At 43.6% G+C, this 26,305-nt stretch overlaps 1 protein-coding gene across 1 annotated transcript; it reads left to right on the forward strand.

The window, feature by feature from the left end:
• Positions 1 to 325: 325 nt before the first annotated feature.
• Positions 326 to 10,738, forward strand: LOC309564857 (calcium homeostasis modulator protein 1-like; the record flags this gene model as incomplete). Its single annotated transcript, XM_082269542.1, has 2 exons — positions 326 to 874; positions 10,259 to 10,738. 2 exons carry the CDS (start codon positions 326 to 328, stop codon positions 10,736 to 10,738), a joined length of 1,029 nt encoding a protein of 342 aa, XP_082125668.1.
• Between the last annotated feature and the right edge of the window lie 15,567 nt (positions 10,739 to 26,305).

Consider the following 26,305-nt stretch of genomic DNA (forward strand, 5'->3'; position numbering starts at 1 on the left):
AATGTGGGAGTATACACGTCACAGAAGCATTTGCAAACAGGTTTACATCTAATAGTTTTCAGAGAAAAGCAGAGATTGTGCATGAGATTCCACAACTGGCTAAAACAATTAATTTTACAACTGCAAATCTGTTTTTGAATGAAACATTAGGCTTAACTGTCTGCACACCTTTAAAAAGATAAACAAACTGAAGACAGCAACGGGACAAGATCAAAGGCACGTAGAAAAATCTGTTGTGAAAAATCGAAAATTAACTTACTGGATTCAAGAAGACCAAGAAAAGGAAAACTATTTTCTTTACTTTGTTGATACATAAAGCCAGAAAATGGATAAATTTCGTATGATCTTCCAGTTCCTGCAAGCCAACCAGGAATCTTTCATGAATGGAATATGTGGTATCATGGCACTTGCGAGTGCCCAACTATACACAACATTTGATTTTAATTGCCCGTGTCTTCCAAACTACAACTTGTCCTATGCTATGGGGGTTTTGTGTGTTCCACCGATCGTCTTATTTTTATTGGGCTTTGTAATGAACAATAATGTCTCAATGCTTGCCGAGGAATGGAAGAGGCCAACAGGCATGAGGCAGAAAGACGCAGCTGTATTGCGATATATGTTCTGTTCGATGACTCAGCGAGCGTTAATTGCCCCAGCAGTATGGATATCAGTGACGTTACTACATGGTGAGAGCTTTATATGTGCATTTAGCACATCTATTCCTGTGGACAAGCTGGGAAATATAACTGGCATAGACCTGTCAGAAAAGGAAATCAGGCGAATACTGGCCAGGATTCCTTGCAAGGATATCTATGATGGACATCATATCATACCACAGGAAGTGGCAACCAGATACCTGCGCTGCATTTCTCAGGTGACACATCCCATCTTTTCTTTTACTGTAAACTATGTTATGTTAGTTCTTGCATGTGTTTTGTGATTTCTTTACACTGTATGAGCACTATATGACTGAGGAGTGATATTAGGATTTATTATGACAAAACTGAATACAGTATATAGTTACAAAGTAGTTGGCAAGTGTTCCACTGACCATTTGTCGCACATTAGGCCATCTGGTCATTCACTATGGCATTTAAGCACATTCTTAAAGGCCAGGTTCAAACTGGTGCGATTCCAGACTTCGCAAGTGATTCACACCCAATTTCTGTACAATGCAAATTCAGTCATACAGTTTGTATGGCTGAAATTGCATCACATTCAGACCATAATATCTTGGTATATTCACAGCTTTTTGCAGTACACTTGGGTTTACATTCTTAGCCTGGGTTCACACTATTGAGAACACAGACATCGCATGTGATTCGTACTGCTTTGCCGTTCATTCATGTGCGGTGTATGTGTGATGCGAATTCAGCCATACAATTTGTATGGCTGAACTTGCATTGGCATGTAAATGCTTGGCTGTATGGCTGAATTTGCATCGCACTGACATCGCATGTGATCTGCACAGCAAATCACATGCAATGTCTGTATTCGCAATAGTGTGAACCAAGGCAGGCACACTGCTCAAGGCATGCCAGCTGAAGATGTTTGCTCTGGGTGCCATGCGTAAAAATCTCTCCTCTCGTTTTTGCACAATATGCACTTAGTAAGTTGTACTCTCAGATAAGCGTTCACATTTTAATGGTGATTAATGCCAGTCTCAGCTCATTCTCTAAAGCATTTCACCAGAGAAAATGTGTTAATTGTAGTAGATCAGAGATATTCTCTAGTTGTATAATACAGAAAATGCTACAGTCACTGGCCCTGCTGATATCAGGGAACAACTTACTGATTTTATCTGTGATTAGCTCATCTATCCTCATAGGAGACCCATTGTGCTCATTCCTGCATGCTACCCACAGATTAGAGTCGCCAGACCTCAGACACTAAGCAAATGAGGATTCAAGCTTAATAAAACTCATTTGCATTTGCTGACATTTGCAACCTGACCCCCCCCCCCCCTGAGATTCAGGGGATAAGGGAATAACTCTGCAGGGTGAAATAGCCGGTATATGTGCTATATTCACCTGTTAGTCATAAATATGTCCTTCTAGAAGCAATATACACCAATTTTGTAACCAATTATGCTATGTTGAATGCAAGCCTGTGCTTTAGCAATGCAGGGCAAATCAACGAGTTAATTTTAACCCTTTTATAATAGGAGGTCACTGATATATGGATGCTCAGACCAATATAAGCAGCATCAGTAAACCTGACAATACTTCTGACAAATTGGCTTCCCTAAATAGATTTTACATTTTTGAGGGGAAATAAGGATTTGTTTTGTACAACGTTTTAGTAAATACTTTGGACAGATTAATAAAATGGGTTTACAAAAAAGTAACAAATGTAAAAAAAGAAATTTTTTTTTTTACTGAACTTCAGCAAAGATGGAATGAAAATTACATTCCCTAAGCATGGTCCATAACGCTGACCTACATATTGCGGCCCCCAAACCAGGATAATGGAAAGCGCACCAACAGCAAATAATTGCTCTCTCCCTCACCACTCCAACTGGCAGCAAGGAGCAAAAAAAAGAGAGAAAAATCGAAAAATGTCTAGTACTTCCAGTTATTGGGGGGGGGGGGGGTAGCATGTGATTCGGCCCCTTTCTTCCCATATGACATAACTGGAGCTGGGCTACTCAGAAACCTGATTGGAATCACAAAGGGTGAGAGTCCTTGGCTCTATGTACGCAAGTTGCAACTTGGAGTTTATACAGCGCTACTACTCCCTTGCTTGAATTGAACAAACGGTGCTGTGGGGAAACTAGACTTGACCATACACTAGAAGAGTAAAGCCTCGTACACACACAACAATTGTTGTCCGTGAATTTTCGGCCAACGTCCGATCGGCCGATTGTCGGCTTGTTAGTATGATGCTTCCGACAACCGACTGCGACTTTTCGGCCGAAAAAAATCTGGTGTGCATGCTATAAAATTTTTGTTGGCCGTCAACAGAACGGCCGATTTTCCATCAGTCAGTACAGATTTCGGCAGACAAAAATCAGATGAGCAAGACTGGGCATGCTCAGAGAAGAAAAAACACACAGAAAGTAAACCAGAACATGACATCACTTCTGAAGTTGGTTGTTGTTGGCCGAGAAAATTCGTGTGCAGTCTAGAGCACATTTCAACCAACACAACAACACTGGACAAAAGACGGCCGATCAGCCAGCCAACAATCGTTGCGTGTGTATGAGGCTTTAGTGCTGGTTCACACCAGTGCGACTTTGAAGCCAAAATCCATGGGCGACTTCATCGCTGCTTGCATTCAACTTCTTTAACAGAAGTCAATGCAAATTGTGTTGAAGTAGTGCAGGAACCTTTTTCTAGTTTAGAGCGACTTCAGTTGCACCAATTAAAATGGTTCCATTGTCGTTAATAGGGTGTGACTTGTCATTCGACAAGTCGCGGCAGTTTGAACCGGGGCTTATGTTAAAAAATGCTTGTTTTTGGAACATTCCTTCAGTTTTCTAATCGTTAGTGGGGTTAAACTTTTCTCAAAGGAACCGCAAATGTGTTTTTTGTTTGGGAAAGTTCCAAAATCAAATGTTAAAAACAAATGTTTGTATTTCATGCCATCGAATGTACCAATGAGAATTTTTATATGAATTTGTAAACGAATGTTTGTATGAATGTTAAGTCAAAAATCTACTAGTGTATGGCCCGCTTTAAAGTGGATCTTCACCATCTATATGAAGTTTTCCCTTCTCCACCCCTAAATGCGGCAGTGTTTTTATTTTTTTAACTACTTTTTTCTTAGCAAACAGCCCGCCCCTCCATGCACCTCATTCCCCTAGGCAAATGATGTGCACAGTGCTTGCTGGTCACATATCCCAGGAGGCCTTTGATCATTAATTTTGTAGGTAAGACGGGGGCGGGCCTAGCAGGGCGTCATCGTGAGGCCCTGCCGGCTGAACCTGGAAGAGCCAGCGAACCTCTCAATGACATCACAAGTAAGATGGCAGTGTGGGAACATGCAGTGTCTGTTGACAGTAGGATGTCCACTTGGCAATGCTGGATCCGGTGGCTGGGTGAAAATGTAAACAACACCTGGTAAGCAGGAGAATTAAAAAAATGGGGGCGGGGGGTAGGCCGAAGGCCCTTTTTAAGGAAGGTATGCCAAGATAAATTTATTCCCAGACAGATGTACTTCAAACCTGACTATTTAAAAAGTTGAGTGTGCATAGAGAATACTACTGCAAAATTATAATTCTTCCACTACATCTGATTTCAGCAACAACAACGTTGGTGGTAAAATCTAATGCTAGCTCCTGTTCCTGAAAGAAAAATCCCTTTTTAAAAGAAACATTTTTTAAAAGAGAATTTTCTCCAGAGCTATTGAATGTGGTGCAATTTACCTTTGCAAAGAATACCCAATCACTTTCAGGGAAAACAAACAAAAAACAGCATTTTTGCTTGGATAATGGAAGGCAGTAGAGCTTCATTTCATTCGCTACGCTCTGGGGAAAATTAACTTACAAAGTGCAACTTCCTTACAAAGTGAACAGCATATTTGCCTTTTGTAAATCAACCCTAAAGGGTACTCTTCATATGATCAGCGAGTTTAGGGTATAGTGGAGCAGTTACCTTTTTCTCTTGCACTAAGGTCTGACCACAGCATAGATAAGAGGGGCAACTACACCAAATGTTTTTTGCAAGATTTGCAGTAGACTGAGAATTGAAAAACGAATGCTCAGAGATTCTAAAACAGACTCTACAACCTGCTCTGTTCCCTTGTTCCCTGTTCAACTATCCCTCAAAAGATAATTGATGATAAAGCCAAGTTAACCTTTTCAGTAGTTATTCTGGGTATGACTCAAATCACACTGTCACCATATTTGAACCTGTGTATGAGGAGTAAAGGAAAACTGTTGGGGAGAGACATTAGTGAGAACTACAGACCTTTGGGATGGGGGGCTAGAGTCAATTAACTTATGAGAATAGATATTATTTATACTGTGAAGCCGTTATGGATTTTACCCCGAACACTTACACTTGAGACTGAGGCTGAATTTAAAAAAAGAGCTCCCAGAAAGTGCAAGTCCTTTCACCTGATTGCAGATGCCACAAGAGAAGTGCTGAGTTTGGCCTGGAATGTAAACTTTGGTGGCAAGAGCCCTGCTTTTTTTGAATGTCACGCCACCCCATCTGCTGGAGTGAAACGGCAAGTCATTGAGAATGCATGTTGTCACAGAGACAATATTACATGACCGATTCAAGGGTAAAACTTGTATAAATACAGCACGTAAAATAAGTATTGAAACATCACCATTTTTCTAGGTAAATATCCTTCTAAAGGTGCTATTGACATGAAATCTGCACTACGTCAGTAACATTCCATGCAACCCATACATACAAAGAAACCAAAACAAAAAGGCTCAGAAATGACATTATGTATAATAAAATTAAATTACACAGGGAAAAAGCATTGAACGAGCTAACTGAAATGCATTTAATACTTGGTACAAAATCCTTTGTTGGTAATGACAGCTTCAAGACACCTACTGTACGGAGAAACTAGTTGCATGCGTTACTCAGTTGTGATTTTGGGCCATTCTTCCACACAAACAGTCTTCAAATCTTGAAGGTTATGTGGACCTCTTCTATGAACTCTGATCTTTAGTTATTTTCATAGATTTTCTATTGGATTTAAGTCAGGTGATTGCCTGAGCCTTTCTAACAGCTTTATTTTATTACTTTGAAAACCATTTGAGAGTTTCCTTGGCTTTGTGTTTGGGATCATTGTCTTGCTGAAATGTCCACCCTCATTTCATCTTCATCATCCTGGTAGATGGCAGCAGATTTTTTTTTTTTCCAAAAAGTTTGCAGATTTTTATCAAGAATATCTTGGTACATTTTTCCAATCATCCTTCAATGATATGAAGTTTGCCAGTAACGTATGCTGAAAAACAGCCCCTCACCATGATGTTCCTACTTCCAAACTTCATGTTGGTATGGTGTTTTTGGGGTGATGTGCAGTGCCATTTGACCTTTAAACATGGTGTTTATTATGGCATCTAAGGAGTTCAATTTTGGTCTCATCTGATCAGACTATATTCTCGCAGTATTTCACAGGCTTGTCTGGATACTGTGCAGCAAACTTTAAACGAGCTTCAACATGCTTTTTCTTCAGCAATGGAGTCTTGCGTGGTGAGCGTGCATACAGGCCATGGTGGTTGAGTGCATTACTTATTGTTTTCTTTGACACAATTGTACCTGCTAATTCCAGGTTTTTCTGAAGCTCTCCACAAGTGGTCCTTGGCTCTTGGACAACACTTCTGATAATTCTTTTCAGTCCTCTGTCAGAAATCTTGCGAGGAGCACCTTGTCATGGCCAGTTTATGGTGAAATGATGCTGTTTCCATTTACAGAATGTTGCCCCAACTGTGCTCACTGGAACATTCAGAAGTTTAGAAATCCTTCTGTAACAAATCCTGTCAGTAGGTTTTGCAACAATAAGGTTGTGAAGGTCTTGAGAGAGCTCTTGGCTTTTACCCATCATGAGATGTTTCTTGTGTGACACCGTTTTATAGGCCATCAGTTGAGACGGAACCATTAATATGCACTGACAAGGGGTAGGATTGCTTTCTAATTACTGATAGATTTCAGCTGGTGTCTTGGCTTTCCTTTTTGCGCCTCCCTTTCTTTGTGTTTTTCCCAGTGTCATTCCATTTTATAACACATAACTTAATTTCTGAACTTATTTGTTTTTGGTTTCTTTGTATGTATGGATTGTACGGATTGTTTACCGACAAGTGGTGAAAATTTTATGTCATTAGCACCTTTAGAAATATATTTACCTAGAAAAATGGTGACGTGTTCAATACTTTTTTTATGTGCTGTATACTGAAAATAACCTGCCGACACACTAATCTTCCCTGGGGGACAACTTTCTGATCACTTCTCTGTGCACAAGGAGGCTAATAAAAGACTTGTTATCATTTACGCACATTCACTGTGCTCTATATAGGCTATGAATCACGACTTTAGTTCAAATGAGCAAATTAATACAAAGTTCTTGGCTAAGCATGCAAATAAATATGGAGGTGAATGCTATTTAAACACATTTCACATATTCAGTTAGGCTTTGGTCACACTGAATCGGACTGTGAAATTATGCGACTTCTGGTGCGACTTGGAAGGCATTTTTGCGACTTCATGCACAGATGTCTATGCAAGTCACACCTGAACTTGCAAAAAGTAGTGCAGGAACTACTTTTAAATCAGTGCGACTCCAAAGGAATCAGAGTCGCACCTATTTGACTGTTTCCATTGCAGACATTAGGCACCTATTAGAGACAATAGGCTTCCACTGCGGACAACAGGAAACTATTAAATCACATGACATGATCGGTGTGACCAATGGCTTAATGTTCTGCTGAAAACACCTGTTTTGACTGTTTGTATCTCATTATTGTCACATGTCATGTGAAGTCCCAAATCATTTGTATCATGTGGCAATAATAAAGGAAGAATAAGGAGGTAAATGGCGCAGCCAAATATATGTGTATGGAGAAAAAGAAAAACCTTTTGGATGTATATATCTATATATAGGTCAGAAATGGAAGGACCTAATGTAAGTACAGATATATCAATGCATATATTGACTCCAAAACACAATATGCTAATATAATTCAAAACTGTGCATAAATGAACGAATAAAAGATATATGCAAATTGGTGACTGGTGGTGATAAAGGGAAAGAAACCCTTATAGGAAAAAAGTGCATAAATAAAGTGACTGAGTGTCTCAGTGGAATAATGATAAACTAAGATAAGTGCAAAATAGCCATCAAGTGCAAATATAAAGTGCTGACTTGACTAGATATATATATATATATATATATATATAACAAAATCCACAAGAAGGGTGGATGTGGTTGACTAAAAATTGATATCCAAACTGACGTGACAAATAATTTAGGTAATAAAGTGATAATCCATAATGGGATGTAATGCGATTCCAAATTGCAGAATTACAGAAAGTGGAGAAGAAACAATAGAAAAAGGTGAGGTATATAAAAGTCCAAATTGCACAACAAAAAATTGTTCCAGTGCAGGGTTGTGTGCGATTATAATTCTAAAATAATAGTCCCAAATCGCATGAAGAAAAAAAGTGCTTCAGTGCAGATATTAAATAGTGCAACTTCACCGCAGGGGTGACTCATGTATCTCCAGTGCTTCTCCCAGGACTGCACTTACCAGATGGGGGAACCCCTACAGGGGTAATGCGCCTGTGTTTCAAATTGAATATGGCTCCAATATCCCTCAATGGTCATCAGGCGGTTCCTCTGGTTAATGGCATCAATAGGGGTCCTATCACCCTAGGATAAGTGTGAACACCACTGGGGGCCCTGTGATGTAAATACTCAATGGCCAGATGTAGTTCGGATAAACCTTAGTTGTAGCTCCTGCTATGCTTCGTGGCTACAGCTGCTTTTCTTCTGTTGGTCACACCCTAATGGGTTAGTCCCCCATTTCCTGCCACTGAAAAACATCCCCACAGCATGATGCTGCCACCGCCATGCTTTACTGTAGGGATTGTATTGGCCAGGTGATGAGCGGTGCCTAGTTTCCTCAAAAATATGACGATTGCCAAAAAGTTAAATCTTTGTTTCATCAGACCAGAGAATTTTGTTTCTCATGGTCTAAGAGTCCTTCAAGTGCCTTTTGGCCAACTCCAGGCGGGCTGTCATGTGCCTTTTCTGAGGAGTGGCTTCCGTCTGGCCACTCTGCCATACAGGCCTGATTGGTGGAGTGCAGCAGAGATGGTTGTTCTTCTGGAAGGTTCTCTTCTGTCCACAGAGAAACGCTGGAGCTCTGTCAGAGTAACCATTGGGTTCTTGGTCATCTCCCTGACTAAGGCCCTTCTATCCCAAACACTTCGTTTGGCAGGGCGGCCCACTCTAGCAAGAGTCCAAGTGGTTCCAAACTTCTCCCGTTTTAAAGGTGATGGAGGCCACTGTGCTGATTGTGACCTTTAATGCTGCAGCCATTTTTCTGTACCCTTCCCCCAGATCTGTACCTCCATACAATACTGTCTCTGAGGTCTACAGACAATTCCTTGGACTTTATAGCTTGGTTTATGCTCTGAAAAGCCCTGTTAATTGTGGGACCTTATATAGACAGGTGTGTGCCTTTCCAAATCATGTCCAATCAACTGAGATTACCACAGGGGACTCCAATCAAGTTGTAGAAACATCTCAAAAATGATCAGTGGAATCAGGATGCACCTGAGCTCAATTTTGAGTGTCATGGCAAAGGCTGTAAATACTTATGTACATGTGATTTTTTTGTTTTTTATTTTTAATAAATTTGCAAAGATTTCAAACAAACTTTTTTCACGTTGTCATTATGGGGTATTGTTTGTAGACTGTTGAGAAAAATAATGAATGTAATCCATTTTGGAATGAGGCTGTAACATAACAAAATGTGGAAAAATTTAAGCGCTGTGAATACTTTCCAGATTCACTGTATATTTCTATTAGTGATCTAGTGATCGACCGATATCGGTTTTTCATTGCCGATGCCAATACCGATACCGATATTTTTGGCCAATGCATATCGGTATCGGCCGATATTTTTGTACATTTAAAAAAAATGTTTGTATTTTTTTTTTTAAAGGTAATTTTGTGGAGGGATCCGGGGGTCTAAAAGACCCCAAACCCCTCCTCTGCACTTAAAAGCATTCAAAATGCCAAGTTTGGCTGTTTTGCATGCTGTCATTTTTTTGAATCTGGCACCAGACAGTACCCGGAAGTGATGTCACTCATGATATAAATTCCTGGGTTTTTGCATGGAGACCTGATCAGAGCCCAATGCGGCTTTGATCGTGTCTTCGGCGGTTGTGCAGGCTGGTTGCCCGGGTCTCCCGGTGGGACGGGAAACCCAGACGAGCCGCGGGAGGGGGGGAACGTCCCCTCCCGCTTCTTGTAATGACAGCTGAGTGGCTTCTCAGCCGACTCAGTTGTCATTACAAGACCGTTGGCTATGGACGCCGGTACCAGGGTGATGCTTCTAGCTGCAGGCATCACTCCGGTACAAGCACTTTCCTGAAATATCGGCAATATCGGTCACCTCCGGGGCCGATTCCGATATATCGGGAAAAGTGCATATCGGCCCTCAATATATAGGCTTTGCCGATAATCGGTCGATCCCTAATTTCTATTGGCCTAAATAGTCCAACAGTTTTGTACTTTATATGGCTAGCTTTATAGAACAAACTAATATTTGTCCCTGTTTAATTTCTAGGCATTTGGATGGACCTTTGTATTACTCATGACCTTCCTGGCATTTCTCATCAGAGCCATACGACCCTGCTTCACACAAGCCGCTTTTCTTAAGAGCAAATATTGGTCACACTACATTGACATTGAACGCAAGCTTTTCGATGAAACCTGTACTGAACATGCAAAAAGTTTTGCAAAGCTCTGCATTCAGCAATTCTTCGAGAACATTAACCGAGACATGAACATAGGTCATCCCCATATTCTAGAGAAGGAACCAAAGGAATCAAAGGAAACAGAGCAGGAGGATGCAGACAAACTCCTGGGAGTCACCAGCCAGGGAACAATGAACACTCTTCTACAGAACTGGCACAAATGTAAACCCCCATTAAACCTGAAATCCTATGAACATCTAAATGGAAATGGATGTATTAGAGAAACTTTTGAGCTCAATAACCTAAATATACCCAAGAAAGAAATTGTAACTTATTACAGTAAGGTTTGAAGACTGGGTGTCTTTTGAACAGAAGACAAAACTGTGAAAAAGTGAATTTAGGCCTGGAGACCATGTGGAAATAAACTGAATCCTGAAGAATGGAAATTTTTCTTAGACCATATACAGAGGTGGACCAACATTTTAAATTGATCCAATCACTGTAATTACATCTTGACATGCTTTTTCTGTTGTGCCTGGAATTCTTTGTCAATAATATATTTATGTAGAAAATATTTTTTTTGTTAACAGAAAATGTAACTCGATGAAGGAGGTTAAAGAAATTGATAAGTGGACAGTGAAGTTAAGCATTTGTGAGAATTACTACAGCATGGGGTGAAAGGGTGCAAGTCGAAGTCAAAGTTGCTGCCCCGCTGTTCACTTTGGGAACTTTCTACAACAGTCTTTTATATAAAAAGAAAGTATATGCCTACCAGACAAAAAATTTGCTTTGATTTGAGAAAAATTTGTTTTCTCATTGCTAAAGAACAACAGAAAGCTTAAGGCCATCATGCTCAGTTTCGTGTTTCGGACCAAAAGGGTGTGTTTTAACTATCATATGTATGTAGAAAGGATAAGTCTTAAGTTAAATTTTCCAGGTATGTCCGACTGTTAAAGTACATATTCCAAGAACACATATAATGGATCACATCTCCCAATTGGCCTAGCATTGCCTGTTATATTTCAGATGACATTGGTACCTACAATGGTCCTATGACCTGGACAAAAACAGACCTAAACTTCTACCTGTTGCACCCAAGACCCATATCAGTTTATAATAAAAAACTATTTTAGCCACTTTATAAGTGTGTTTCCAGTGGCACAAGCTTTCCAATAACAAAAAGCTGATAGTATATTGGGAGCAAATTTTTACAACAGTATTAGCAGTTATGTTCATTATACAGTCAGTATGACTGAAATGTGAAGCTTTGATCACTTTTTGTGATGACTTTATTCATTTGTGGGTGCTTAAAAAAGACTGTTTATTTAATTTTAAATAAAAGCACAAAACTTGTGTAACTCATACCATAATTAAGATGTTCAATAAAACAAATTTATTATAAAAAAAAAAATCTACTTTTTTTGTATACTCATACAATACTATTCCAAGCTCATCAAAGTATTTTTGTGAGCAAGGCATTGGCATCTTTTGTGCTGCTTTACTGAATAACCCCAAATATGACCGAATCTTTACCATGGCAAAAAGGTTTGTCTTAAAGGAGAAAAATAGTTCCTACTCCCACTCCTGCCCTGCTAGAATACTATCCCTCTTGCTGAGGCCAAACCCTCTGCCATATTGTGCCATGGTCCTTGCCAAAGGCCTCATCCTACAATTCCCTGTCATAGGCCTTTGTATCCCCAAGGAAGAAATGTCTACACATGAAGTCGTTTTACTGGTGGTATTCAGGAAATGTCATTACAGTTCCATCACAAGGCCATACATTCCAGAGTCATTCACAATTAGTGGACGGTCCGCAGTAGTCACATGTGAAAGCATGTGCAGCACCACAGCAGCCTTCTCCCTTACAGTCTCCTCTCTGCCCAGTGTCATTAGAACTCACTAGACTGTGCTCTCTGAAGTCATTGCTAGGTACATCTCTCAAGGGGAGCAGCCTTACACAGGGAACTCCAGCCGGCCCTAAAAGTCCTTTTGCAATCCACCCTAGCCCCTAGCTCCATAAGGGACAGAAAGGCTACACTGACTAATCCTGAATACAGGAATATTCCACACTGCCTCCTGCCCTGTCTAGGGCCAATGTGTGCACTTGGCTACAGTGGGTAACTTTTATAAGCTAAACACACCTTAACCACCTCAATACCAGCATGTTTCTTCATTTCCAAACATTTTGGCAAAAAATCTTCTTAAATCCACTTTCCAAAAATGAAACAATTTAGTGTTTTTTTTCTGTCCTGGCAATTTTATTTGATATGTTTTATAAAAGAGAGTAAATAAAACAGTTTTTTTTTTTTTCAAAATGTTTAGTCTTTTACAGTCTTAAATACTTTTAAACCCAGTGATTATTAAATACCAATGAAAGAAAGCTCTATTTGTCTAAAAAAAAAAAGTGATACAAAATGTATTTGGTATAGCATTTCAGAGCTTTTACAGAACTAAAAACTTTACTTAACCACTTGCCTTCTGTGCACTTAAACCCCCTTCCCATCCAGACCAATTTTTAGCTTTCAGTGCTCTCACACTTTGAATGACAATTGCGCGGTCATGCTACACTGTACCCATATGAAATTTTTATCATTTTTTTCACACAAATAAAACTTTCTTTTGGTGGTATTTAATCATCTCTGGGTTTTTTATTTTTTACAAAAAAAAAGAAAAAAGACAGACAATTTTGAAAAAAAAAAAAAAAAGGTTTCTTATTTTCTGCGAGTAAATTTTGAAAATAAATACATTTTTCTCCTTCACTGATGTGCGCTGATGAGGCAGCACTGATGGGCACTGATAGGCTGCACTGATGGGCACTGATGAGGTGGCACTTATGGGCACTGATGAGGTGGCACTGATGAGGAGGTACTAATATGCCGCACTGATGAGCACTGATAGGCAGCACTGATGAGCACTGATAGGCGGCACTGCTGGGCACTGAGAGGTGGCACTGCTGGGCACTGAGAGGTGGCACTGATGGGCGGCACTGATGGGCACTGAGGGGCGGCACTGATGGGCACTGGTGGGTGGCACTGATGGGCACTGGTGGGTGGCACTGATTGACACTGATGGGTGGCACTGATGAGCACTGATGGGCAGCACCATCAGTGCCCACACTCAGTGCCCATAGTGCTGCCAGTCAGTGCTCATCAGTGCCTAGATGAGCAGGCACTGATGGGCACTGACTGGCAGCACTATGGGCACTGATGGGGGGCACTGATGGCGGGCACTGTGGACATTGATGGTGGGCAGTTAGTGTGTTTTGTGTACCTTGTGTAATCAGGGCACTGGTGATCAGTGCCCTGATTACTTTTTTCTTTGTCCCCGACGACTGATCTGCTCTCTCCTTCCTCACACTGCAGTCTCCGTGTGAGGAAAGAGCGCTGGCGATGAGAGATGATCTCATATGTTTACATATGAGATCATGTCTCATTGGATGGTCCGATCACGTGGTGAATGGCCGCTGTGATTGGCCATTCACCACGATCTGTGATCGGCTGTGTCCAAGGGACACGGCCGACACAGATTTTCCCCCATGCGCGCTCGCGGGAGCGCGCGGGGAGCCTGTTTCTGGGAGGCCGTTTAAAGACGGCCTCCCGAAAATGTGAGTCCGCGCTGCAGCCGTACTTCGGCTACAGCACGGATGGGAGGTGGTTAAAAGTATTTTAAAAATGGCCTGAAAAGAAATGGGGTGTAGCATGTTTTTTTTTTTAATTCTAAGAAGGGCACACATAAAGAAAAAATATGTATTAAATTACTATAACTTCCCATTAAATCCTTTTGCTGCCAGAGCAGTTTTGTCATTTTGCACATCCATACCTATATATATCTAATATGTTAAGCCCCAAAATTGCATACTCCCATGAAACGGCAAAAACTAGAGTACCAAAACTATCAATAGGTAATGCTCCAAATATCTTTATGGGTCATAAATTATAGCTCTCCCTCCAGCGTGCAGGGTGATAACTAATATATGTGCCACAATGGTTGTTGGTATGTGAGGGGCTTTTCAGAAAAAAAAAAAAAGGGGGGGTTTGACAGTTCGGAACCTGGAAGTGATCAGAGCTGAGTGCTTCTGAATTCATGCTACTCAACTACAATAAACCTTTGTTTGCTGATCTTCTGCTGCTCTTCCTCATGACACGCATCATGGAGGTCCCAGCCACCCAGGAGGGACAGGTAAGCCCGGGACAAATAGCAGGGGCCTAAGGTTGTTGGGTGGGATCATTCCCAGCTGCGTATTTATGAACAGGCAGCTATATCACTTCTAAATTATATCTAGTGAGTTCTAATGACCCTGGGCAGAAAGGAGAGTGTAAGGGAGAAGGCTGCTGTGGTGTAAAATGATAAACAAACTACCAAGTGTTTGTTTATGTGCCAGTGTTGCCACCACTATAATTATTGTGGTGGCAGCGAAAGGGTTCAAGTCAACCTGTGAAAACTGATGTCTGGGAAGTATCACTCCTGTCTTTTGATCCCATTTCCACTACATAGCAGGGGCGTAACTACAGGGGTTGCAGGGGTTGCAATTGCAACCGGGCCCCATTCTCCAGGGGGCCCGTATGGATCCCCTGTACACCTGGATAGGAGGGGGCAGGGGCAACATGTAGAGAAATCACTGTCCTCCTTTTTCCTCCTGTAGCTGCAGGATGAAAATGGAGGAGATTGGTTCCTCTGTATACTGCCCCCACCACTCCTCCTATCCAGCTCACTTGTGTTCTGCTGTCTCTGGGCCTCTGTGTGCTCCCTTCCCTCTCCTGCTGGCTGCTGCAGGGAATGTGTCACAATAGAGAGCCAGGAAGGGGCCGGTAAATATGTAATTTACCAGCTCCTCCCTTTTCTGAATGGACAGAGTCATTGTCAGTGACATTGTAAACAAATAAAATAATGATAAAAAATAATACAATTAAAATAGCAAAAAATAAAAACTACTGACACCAGTGGGTGAACTTCCAGGATCACAAAGGTCACACTTGCGACCGGGTCCTGGCATTCCACCACTGTGGGGAGACCCCAAGATGGCAGGAAGGGGGCCCACTGCAGAACCTCTGAAAGGGTTCCGCTGCAGGACCGTAATAAAGGGCCCCACAACGAGAGTAAAGGGCCCCAGGATCAGTGGGAAGAGCCCCAGGCTTGAAGGGAAGGGCCCTGGCCAGGGGTCTGGGGGGCCCTTCATGATTTCTTGCACCGGGGCCCTAAAGGTTCTAGTTACGCCTCTGCTACATAGAGAGTAGGAATGAGTATATTATTTTTATAATACAGGATTTATATAGCGCCAGCAGTTCACGCAGCGCTTTACAACTTAAATGCTGACAGTACGAATACAATACACTTTAATAGAGTGGGAATCTACTAATTAGAGCTTACAGTCTACAGAGATACAAGAGATCATACGTAACTGTGGGGGATGTGCTGATGGGGAAATAAATTTACAGTTGTTAGGTGAGGGCCAGATGCAGGTTTCGCAATAAGTCCACAAAATTGGAAAAACTGAACTTTCCCCATTAAATTATGTGGGTGGCGGGGGGGCTTTATGGGTTTTAAATTACAGACTTGGGAGATTAATTAAAGCTGTACATTCTGTACATGCTTCAGATAAGAGTAGGTGGAGGAAGCACATTAGTAACACTGGCAGACATTAAAACTTAGTCAGCCAGTCAACTATCTGCTGCATGTGCAGTGACTGCATTAACCACTTAAGGTCCGCCCTATAGCAGTTTTACTGCTACAGGGCAGCACCTCTGCACCAGATCATGTATTTATACGTGTTTAGACATCTCCGGGTTGGGGGGCACGCATGCCTCCAGGGGCTCACTCCCCTTGTGATTACACATAGCGGGAGCCGATTGTCGGGTTTCAAACGGATTCGATATCCACTAGCACCCGTTGATCATACAGCAGAGAGACAGCACGGTGGTCTCCCTATGTAAACAAGGCAGATCACCGTTCTGACAGGAGGGAAGAAATTAAAGTTGCATCCCATCTCTTCCCCTAATAAAAGCACCTCCCACAGTGTGCTAAAACACTAGTTAACCCTTTGGTTGCCCCTGATGTTTCTTAATAATAAGGTGCATATAGTAAAAAGTGCATCAATAAGTGCAAAACCAATATTTAGAAAATAAAACACAAATTATGACTATAAAGTGCTTAGCCAGATAAATATTGCATCAAATAGTCTTATAAAAGTGCATGTAGCCAATATAAAGTGCATCAATAATCAGTGAATACGTGAATCATAAGTAAAGTCCCATGCACCAATGAATAGATAAATAAATAAATATGTATTTATAAATGGTGCAGTCTCCAAGGGATGATTCTTCCTCATGAAACAAATCTTCACTCCCTTCACCACATAGGCACCCGGTGTGTGGGAATGCTTACCAGAAAGCACCGACCCCTTAATTACAGGGGGTCAATGCAAGCAGACTGATATCAGAGTGACCAGAATCCAAAATGAAAGATCAAGCCCTCCTCGAGCATCCACTCCACAAACGCTTGTAAAACAAATAAGCTTCACACTCCTCCGCCACCTCACCCTCCTCAGTGATATAAAAATGAAGGAATGGCCAAAATGGTGAAGTACGTTCAAGCAGTTTGTTTAGAAATAAAGTGGACACACTTACATCATAGATAGATATACGGGCATTCAACACAGGATCCTAAATTGACACGAGAGGTTACCGCTTCCGCGTTATTCAAAACCCCATCAATCGGTCCCGGAAATGGCAGAAAAAACAGCGTGATTGCGCTCCTATGCTCCCGACCGGTTTCGTCGGCTCACAGGCCGTCGTTATCAAAGACAGTTGCGGGCACTTGCAGAGGGGCTTGCCTGACAAAGGGGCCCTGCGTGAATCTAAAAAAGTTGATACATGTTTATCATGTGACCACAAAAATAAAGCTTTGGAACCTTTTGAAGAATCCTTGGTGTGCTGATGACATTTCTTTACTTTGATCGTCCACGGTTTCCTGCCTATGGTCAATACAACACTCATTATTACTGAACACCCATTTTCTTGAACGTGAAGGCACTGCTGCTCCTCTGAAAAGCAATCCAAATGTGTTTGACAGGTGGAGAGGAGACCATATGTTGCCTCCTCACCACCTGATTTAAACTCATGATTGCCATGCAATGCATGTGTTCACGGCACGGTAGTATGGCAATTAGAGGTTTAAATCAGGCGTGAGGAGGTGACACTTTGCCCGGTGATCTTTGACTTCTTCTATGTTGTTCAGGTAGAACGGTATGGCAAAGTATCTCTGCACAAATTGGTTAACTTTCCCTAACCAGCTTAAACTCCCATTAAAAATATGTTTGCTAGGATCCCATCCTTTTGTAGTAAAGGGGTTGATTTTTTCATTTTTTCAGATTATTGGCTCTCAGGGACCCATCTGATTTGGGAGAAGGGTTATGCAGTGCATTTTGAGTTGAGGTGTTTTTCAATTATAAATTGGGAGCTTTGCAAATTTGCAAATCTGTGCGATCCACCTCAAACTTAAGGTGGCTTTGAAACCAAACCTCATCCCTACCAGAGAGTCACTGGTTTGCAACAAGAAAGTAGCTAGTAAATAATATAAGTTTTCAGTTCACACTCTGCATGCTTGTTCCAAGTCTTTAAATTACAAGGTTTATGAAGACTGGAGCAGGATGTTGATAATGGACCTGCAGTATTAATAAGTAACCAATGGCAGCTCCTGCTTCTTCTATCCCCACCAATCCTCTCTTTTTTTTAGACCATATGTTGCACATATGCTGAAAGTATTGTCAATAATTCCAATGTGCGAAGGGATCGGGCCGGGTGAAACCAGAAGTGTTTTTATTGTGTAGCACCCTACAAATAGGTGCTAGGTAAAACTATAGTGGGCCGTATCTGCTTAACAGCAGGGCTGTGATTTATCTAGCCAGGGTGTTAGGGCTTCCAGATGTGCCTGCTGAGGGGAGAAGTATCCCCATTGGCTCCTGTGAGAGGTGGGAAGCCCAATCAGGGGACAAATGGAGGAAATGTATTCAAAGACTTACACAGTGAAGCAGTGTCAGGAGTTCTACAGTTCTCAGTCTTGGATCTACTGGACTATAGGTTGAGGATTCAACACTTCCTCTGTTTTACAGAGTGTTCTCAGACTCAGTGAGTGTTGGCTGGCGCTGGCTAGCGTCAAAGGAGTGTCAACAGGCATTTTTCCAGGATCAAAGTCCCAATTGTAATTAGTTCAAGCCTAAAGGAGTATCCCACTCATTCCCTTCTCCCATCCCCTTATTCTAATAAAAACCACAAACAAAGATGCCGGAGTTGTCACTGTTTCAATTGTCACACCTGGGGACTCAGCTCACATAGGCTGGAGAGGATTCCGGTACTAATGGCAGACCCACATCAGGCCACAGGCCTGGAAAACCTTGCTACATTTGGGGGCTCGTCCGGGATTTTGCCATTAGCTACTGGGACAGTTGCCCTTGGCAACGGCAAAAGAAAAAGTCCAAAAAGTAAAATTTTGTCTCCAGAACTGCTACATCAGCATCAGGCCGGGTGTGAGACTGTGACTGAGGGAGGCAGGGAGAGTGGACTGAGACTTGAGGCCAACAGAGAGGGATGCTTGTGGCAATGCAAATGCTCCAGAAAAGACTGTAAAATGACCAAGACTCTTCATATGGATTATGTCAGAAAGTGGAAAGCAGGAGACAAGTATGTCAGGATGCGTGAATGCAGTAACTGCCTGATAGCAAGGAGTCCTAGTGTGGACAGTGCAAAGGGCGTCAAGGGTCCAGGGAAGGACAGAGAAGTGTTAATTGCACGTGTGTGGCAAGGAAGAGGAGTATCGACCGCGCAGTCGGTGGCGGGATGCTGCTCTTACCGAGCAAGAGAGGGCGGCTGGCTTTAGGCAAGAAAAGCGCAGTGGAGGCCCTAGTGCAATTAAGGTGGGCGGATGTATGTCTAGCAAGTGACATACAGTACTCCGCTTTGCAGTTACTTCCCAAGTGTTTGCAGCGCAGCAGCATGGCAGGGGAAGAGTTACAGTACCGCGCAGGAAAGCATGCCACAAATAGATCTGCCCAAAGGGAGGAGTCACCGCCCAACATGGAGAATGGGTGGAGATGGCAGGAAATTCTGGCCAATCCAGAGCGACCCAGGGGACTCTATTAATACCCACTCCTCCGGGCGCGGCCGTGCGGGAGACATGTGTAGGAGAAGGAGATATGTCGTTCACCGGAGGAGCGAAGAGTGTTCCCGCTATGGCTACCACTATGGCCAAAAACCCTGCGGAGAGCCGAGAGCAGATCTACCCACCCGATCCCCCGCTAGTCTGGGATACCGGTATCCGGATGGTGCCGGATGGCGGACTCACGTTATGCACCGGAGGAGGTCGGGAGTTCCTGGGAGTGGTTTGTCCTCAATGTGCCACTATTACTCTGAGGGTGCAGGCGTGGGTTCAGGTGACCCTGAGGCATTTACCAAACCTTATCAATTTTTGTACTGTTGACGGGTATACCCAAGGTGTCAAAAACCTGCACGAGCACACTTTTCAACACCAAAGTGAACTATTGTCCAAGTACAGGCTAAACAGGATATTGTATCAAATTGTGTTAAGGAAGGGGATGGAATCTACAGCTCTAGACCAAGCCAGAAAAAAACAGATCCTGAGAGGTGCTTTGCACTCCGATCCAATATGGATTCAGTTAAAAACCTCTGAGGGATGTTAGTCCTTAACCTACCTGGACCTTAATAGGATTGTGCGGGAAGAGGAAGCTCTGTTGCAAAAGAAAGACCCGAGCTCCTGCAATAGAACAAAACAAACACCCAGGAAAGAGAAAGCTCTTACATGCTCTACCCAAGCAGGAGGGGACCCATTGGAGGATGGGGATGAGACAGATGCTGGCCAGTCAGAGAGAACTACACTCCAAACCTCATCCACTACAGCAATGCCTGATATTTTAACTCAAGTAATGCAGGCATAGCTTGAGCTACACAAAACCGTTATGCAGATAGCGGAGACCCAAGCCAACATGCAAAAGTCTCTCTCAGATGTCCAACAGGCAATGGTGGATTTGGCCACAGGAAAGAAAGTACCCAAAGAAGTTAGGCCTAGTTCCACTTCAACTTCATCTAGGATGAGATGCTACGAATGCGGTGAAGTGGGTCACTTCAAAGCACAATGTCCCAATGGGGAGAATGTGGCTGACCTTACAGCAGAAGTTGTGAAAGCATTATAGAAGCTGTTCCTCGGAAAGCAGGAGGGAAATTTCAGGGGGCCTCAGTGAAGGAATGAACTGCCGACCCACAGCCTGAAAGCTCCATGACTAGAGAAACTCAAACAAAGATGGAGATTGAGAAGTCAGTAACAGACTGCCAGCCGGTAACGCAGCCAAATTCTTACAAAATGCCCTCAGGTAAACAGACGAGGGAGGTTGATACACACCCTTCTGCCGGGCTCAAGAAAAGGCCTCAGCAGAGACAAATAGGAAGCAAGAAAAATGTGTGGGTGCAGACTACAGAGCCCATCTCCAACAAACTGCCAGAACGATTAGTGGGCACCTCGCCAGTAATCTCTATTCAAGTTGAAAGACTATATACAAAAGCTCTGTTAGACATGGGTGCCCAGGTGACACTGCTGTATCAAGACATTATACCTGAAGCACATACCGCTCCAAAAGCTAGAACAACTAGAGATTTGGGGAAATGGGACACAGAAGTTTCCTTATGATGGATACATGCCCGTGAGGCTGACCTTCAGCTCTCCAGTGACAGAGAAATCTGAGACCTTTGGCAGTCTAGCAATTGTGTGCCCTTGCCCTCCCCCTCCTTCCAGGGTGTCGACAGAGTTTCCTACTAAAAGGGATGAATACCGATCTGGTAAAGAGGCTTTTTACTTCTATAGCCATGAAGAAAGATGTGCAAGTTGAGAGCATTCATCCTCAGTTGCAACAAGCCTATCGGAGTGTTCTGCGAGAGCAAAAGACCCCTGATGGGGAAGTTGGGAAGGTGTGGAAGCTCAGCTTCTGAAGAGAGAGTATTGCAACCTGGTAAAATCACCTGTTTGAGAGCCACTGTCAAGCTGACCTGGGATCAGCCTGTGCCCTTCGTTGTCCTTGAAACCGATTCTCAGGGAGAAGACGCTGGGGTTGTTCCCGATATAATCTCGACCAAGGCTCTGAATCTAAGTTGTGGGAGGATGCCTATCAGCATGAGGAATATCACGTGAATCCCTAATCAGACTGAAACCCCGGATGCTACTAGGGCAGGTGAATGCAGCAACCCCAGTTGGAGCAGCCAGTATAGTGGGGGGGGGGGGGGGGGGGAGACTCAAGAGAAGTGGATAAAGATTCATTTTTCCCTCATGACTCCCCACTGTGCACAGAATGGAAGGAGAGGGTTAAGGAGAGACTCCTTGCAATGGAAGAAGCTGTTTTCAAAGAGTGACTATGATGTGGAATGTGCTAATAGCACTAAACATAGAATTCAACTCAGCGAAGCTAAACCCTTCAGGGAGAGAGCCCAAAGAATTCCTTTGTGCAACTTGGAGGATCTTCGAGAACAACTGGCTAACTGGCTGACAGGGGTTATTAGAGAATCTCGGAGTCCCTATGCCTCCCCTATAGTTGTAGTGAGGAAGAAAAATGGAATCCTCCACATGTGTATCGACTATCGTACCCTCAATCGGAGGATGATCCCAGATCAATACTCTACCACTCTACGAATTGAAGATGCCCTTCAAAGCCTGTCAGGAGCTAAATGGTTCAGTGTGCTAGACCTGAAGAGTGGGTATTACCAAATACCCATGCACCCTGAAGATCGGAAAACACCGCCTGCATTTGCTCTCTGGGGTTTTTCGAAGTTAATAGGATGCAACAGGATGCCACATGGTCTGTTAGGAGCTCCAGACACCTTCAAGCGTTTGATGCAGCGTACAGTGGGACACATAAACTTGATCAAGGTTTTAGTGTACTTAGACAATATCATCATATTTAGGAGAACTCTGGAAGAACATGAAGAGAGACTTGAGAAGGTGTTGCGGAGGCTGCATGAGGAGGGGTTGAAATTGTCCCTTGAAAAATGCCAGTTTTACCAATCCTCTGTCATGTACTTGGGACATCTCGTCTCCGCTGAAGGAGTCGCTACCAACCCCAAGAGGGTTGAGATCCTTCCTGGGATTTTGTTCCTACTATCCAAGATTCGTAGAGGAATTCTCTAAAGTCACTTCTCCTCTCACCGAATTACTGAAAACCAACGAGGGAGACACAGAGATGCCCAATTTAATGAAACACAACAAGTGTCCCCGTAGGCCTCGGGAACCCATGTATGACCAATGAACAGATCAGTTTGAGCGTGCATTTAAACAGCTGAAAGAGTGTCTAACCAACACACCAGTGTTAGCATATGCCAAGCCCTATGAACTACATGTAGACGCCAGCAGAGATGGGCTAGGGGGAGTAATATACCAAGCGTATGGTGGGCACCTACAACCTATCGCTTTTGTGAGTAGAAGTCTAACTTCAGCTGAAAGGAACTAACCTACCCACAAATTGGAGTTTCTGGCTTTGAAGTGGGCTGTGGTAGATAAGCTGAAAAACTATCTATATGGAGCAGAATTCATGGTGAAGACTGACAACAACCCGCTGACCTATGTCCTTACCACTGCTAGGTTGGATGCTACCGAATAGCAATGACTGGCTGCCCTCTCTTGATTTCGATTCAGCCTGAAGTACCACCCAGGAGTTGGCAATAAAGACACATATGCTCTCTCCAGGAGACCTTATCGTACTGAGGAAGCTGAGCAAGAGTGGACCTAGCTTTCCCTTAAAGAGGTGCAGGCTTTAGGTCAGGGCATTGAGTATCAAGCAAGGGGCGCAGTGGGTTCTGAAATAGTGGGAGTTGCAGTCACTGGGGTGCCCCAGTATTACTGAAACCTGTCACAGATTGTCAGTGAAGACCTGGCAAGACTATCAAAGAGGGATCTGCAGGAGGAGCAGAGGAAAGACCCACTCTATGGTTTAACGAAGAAGGCATTAGAAACTGACAATGCAGACATCCTCCTGACAAATGGCACTAAGGTTGCACAGAAAGTCTAAAAAAAATGGGATCGGTTGCAGTTAAAGGATGGGGTGGTCTACTGAAGGGGCCTCTCAGACCACCTTGTTGACCAGTGGCAACTGTTTCTACCAGAAAAGTACAGAGAGCTAGTACTAAGATTGGTGCATGATGAACATGGCCATTTAGGCCAGAACGTACTTTCACATTTGTCAGAGACCGATTTTATTGGCCCTTTATGTGAGATGAAGTAGAGAGCTACTGCTGTTCTTGTCTATGGTGCATACAATGGAAAACTTTGCCAAAGCAAGCTGCCCCCATTGGCCACCTTCAGAGCCAGGGACCAATGGAGTTGGTGGGCATTGACTTCCTGTGTCTGGAGCCTGACTCTAGTGGACAAGGGAAAGTCCTGATGATAACTGACCACTTCACCCAATCTGCTCAGGCATTCCTGACTAAAAACCAGCAAGCTGCTACCATGACGAAGGTCCTGGTTGAAAAGTTTTTAGTGCACTATGGCCTACTCCAGTGAATACACTAAGATTAGGGTGAAGACTTTGAAAGCAAGCTCATCAAAGAGTTACTTAATCTGTTAGGGATACAAAAGTCAAGAACTACACCGTACCACCCCCAAAGGGATCCCCAACCCGAATGTTCGGACCCTTCTGAACATGCTTGGCATCCTCTCAAGTGAGAAGAAGCAACAGTGATGTCGACACTGTGCCGCAATGGTGTATGCATACAACAGCACTGAGAATGGTGCTACCGGTTGTTCGCCATACCTACTAATGTTTGGCAGGGAAGCCTGACTACTGGTTGATTTAGCTTTTGACATTTCGGTTGACCATACAACCACAGCCACTCACTGAGGATATGTAGAACATTTAAAGAGAAATTTAGAAGCTGCTTATGGGAAAGCTTTGGAATCATCAGGTGTTTTGGGGAAAGAGAAACAAGAGAAACTTTGAACTCAAAGTAAGAGTGCAAGACTTGCAGCCAGGGGACCGAGTGTTATTGAGGAATTTAGTTCCCAGGAGAACACAAGCTAGTTGGAAGATGGAAATCACAGCCCTTCATACAGTAGTTTGTAAACAACTGCCGGGATTGCCAGTCTATAAAATCAGGGCAGAAGGGCAGGCAGGGCCTATAAAAATGTGGCACCGAAACCACTTGCTGTCAGAGTGCCAGGAAACCAGACCACACGGTGATACAGATAAAACAAAGCAGTTTTTTGGAGCAAACAACAATAAATGCACAGCAAGAGTGAGGAAGTGGGAGCAGGAACAAGCTGGGATCAAGCCCAGAAGCGGGTAGTCATCCAAGCCAGGGTCGAGTCCAAAATCGGGTAGTCTGCTGATGCTGGGTTGTCTGTCGATGCCGGGTCGTATGCTGATGCGGGGTCGAGAGCCAGGAGAGTCATCAGCCAAGCCAAGTCCGACATGGAGGAACACGGAGAACAGAAGACTGCTAGCAGAAATGTACATTGGAGAGCAAACATACGGGCAAGGACTACAACCTATCAGGTGATAGATATAGTCAGGTGTGCAGCATCATCACTGTGCAACGCCCAGGCAGCAGGCAAGTGATTATGCAATCAGAGTCTATAAGAGGCAGCAGTCTGCACATGTCCAAGATGGTTGCCAACAGAAGGGCAAGGTAAGACCCTGACAGTACCCTCCCCTCAATCGCCCCTCCTGCGCAGAGCAAAAAAACGGTTTCTGAGGAAAGTGAGCATGAACATCAGTGAAGGGAATCAATCCAGGAGCACTCCTCAGGACAATAACCCTTCCAGTGCACCAGGTATTGAACCTGACCTTGGAAAAGATGAGAATCCAAGGTGCTGCTAACCTCTTACTCCTCATGATTGCCCACAGGAATGGGATGAGGGGGAGGAAGTGAAGAAGAATAGCGATTGCACTGGCTTTAAAAGTGACACATGAAAAACATTGGAGATACGCATGCCAGGGGGAAGACCAAGGACATAGACCACCAGGTTCACCTTATGGAGGATGTGAAAAAGCCCAACAAAATGGGGTGCCAGTTTTGGAGTGGGCACCCTGAGGTTGAGATTACGGGTCGACAACCACACCCTCCCCCCGACCTGGTACGAAGGAGCAGATAAACGTCTTTGGTCTGCCTGGCATGTCTGACTCTGTGCAGAGACCCGACTCTTCAATCTGCACCCAAGAGGAACAGAGGGCATGAAGGTGATCCTCCACAGTTGGGACTTCCTGTGGTGAGAATGACTCGGGCAACACAATGGGTTGGAACCTATAATTGGCCATGAATCGAGACATTCCAGAAGATTATTTTATAGCAGAGTTCATGGCAAACTCCGCCCAGGGTAGCAGATCAACCCAATTGTCCTGATGGTCAGAGATATAGCAACTGAGAAATTGTTTCAGAGCTTGGTTGGAGCACTCAGCGACACCATTGGACTGCAGATGGTAGGCCGAGGAGAAAAAGAATCGAATACCCAACTGAGAGCAAAAGGCTCACCAGAACCTGGGCTCCCACTGCCAAGGCAATCTCCTTAGGCAACCTGTGTAAACAGAAGACCTCCCTGGCAAACACCGAGGCAAGCTCCTGAGCGGTAGGCAGCCGCCTAAACGGAACACAGTGGCACATTTTGGAGAACCGGTCGACAACCATGAGGATAACCATGTAACCTCAAGAGGCAGGAAGTTCCACAATAAAATCCATGGCAAGGTGAGCCCAGGGATGCTCCCCATTGGGAATGGGATGCAGTAGGCCCAAGAGAAGGTGCCAAGGAGATTTGTTCTGGGCACAGACTGAATAAGCAGCCACATACGCAGCAACATCAGTGCGGAAAAAGATGGCCTCTGACGGGAAATAGCCCAGACTTCTGATTCTTACCAGGATGACCAGCGGTCTTGGAAT

Source organism: Pelophylax lessonae, assembly GCF_965119305.1.
Source record: "Pelophylax lessonae genome assembly, chromosome: 9".
Taxonomy (NCBI): Eukaryota; Metazoa; Chordata; class Amphibia; order Anura; family Ranidae; genus Pelophylax; species Pelophylax lessonae.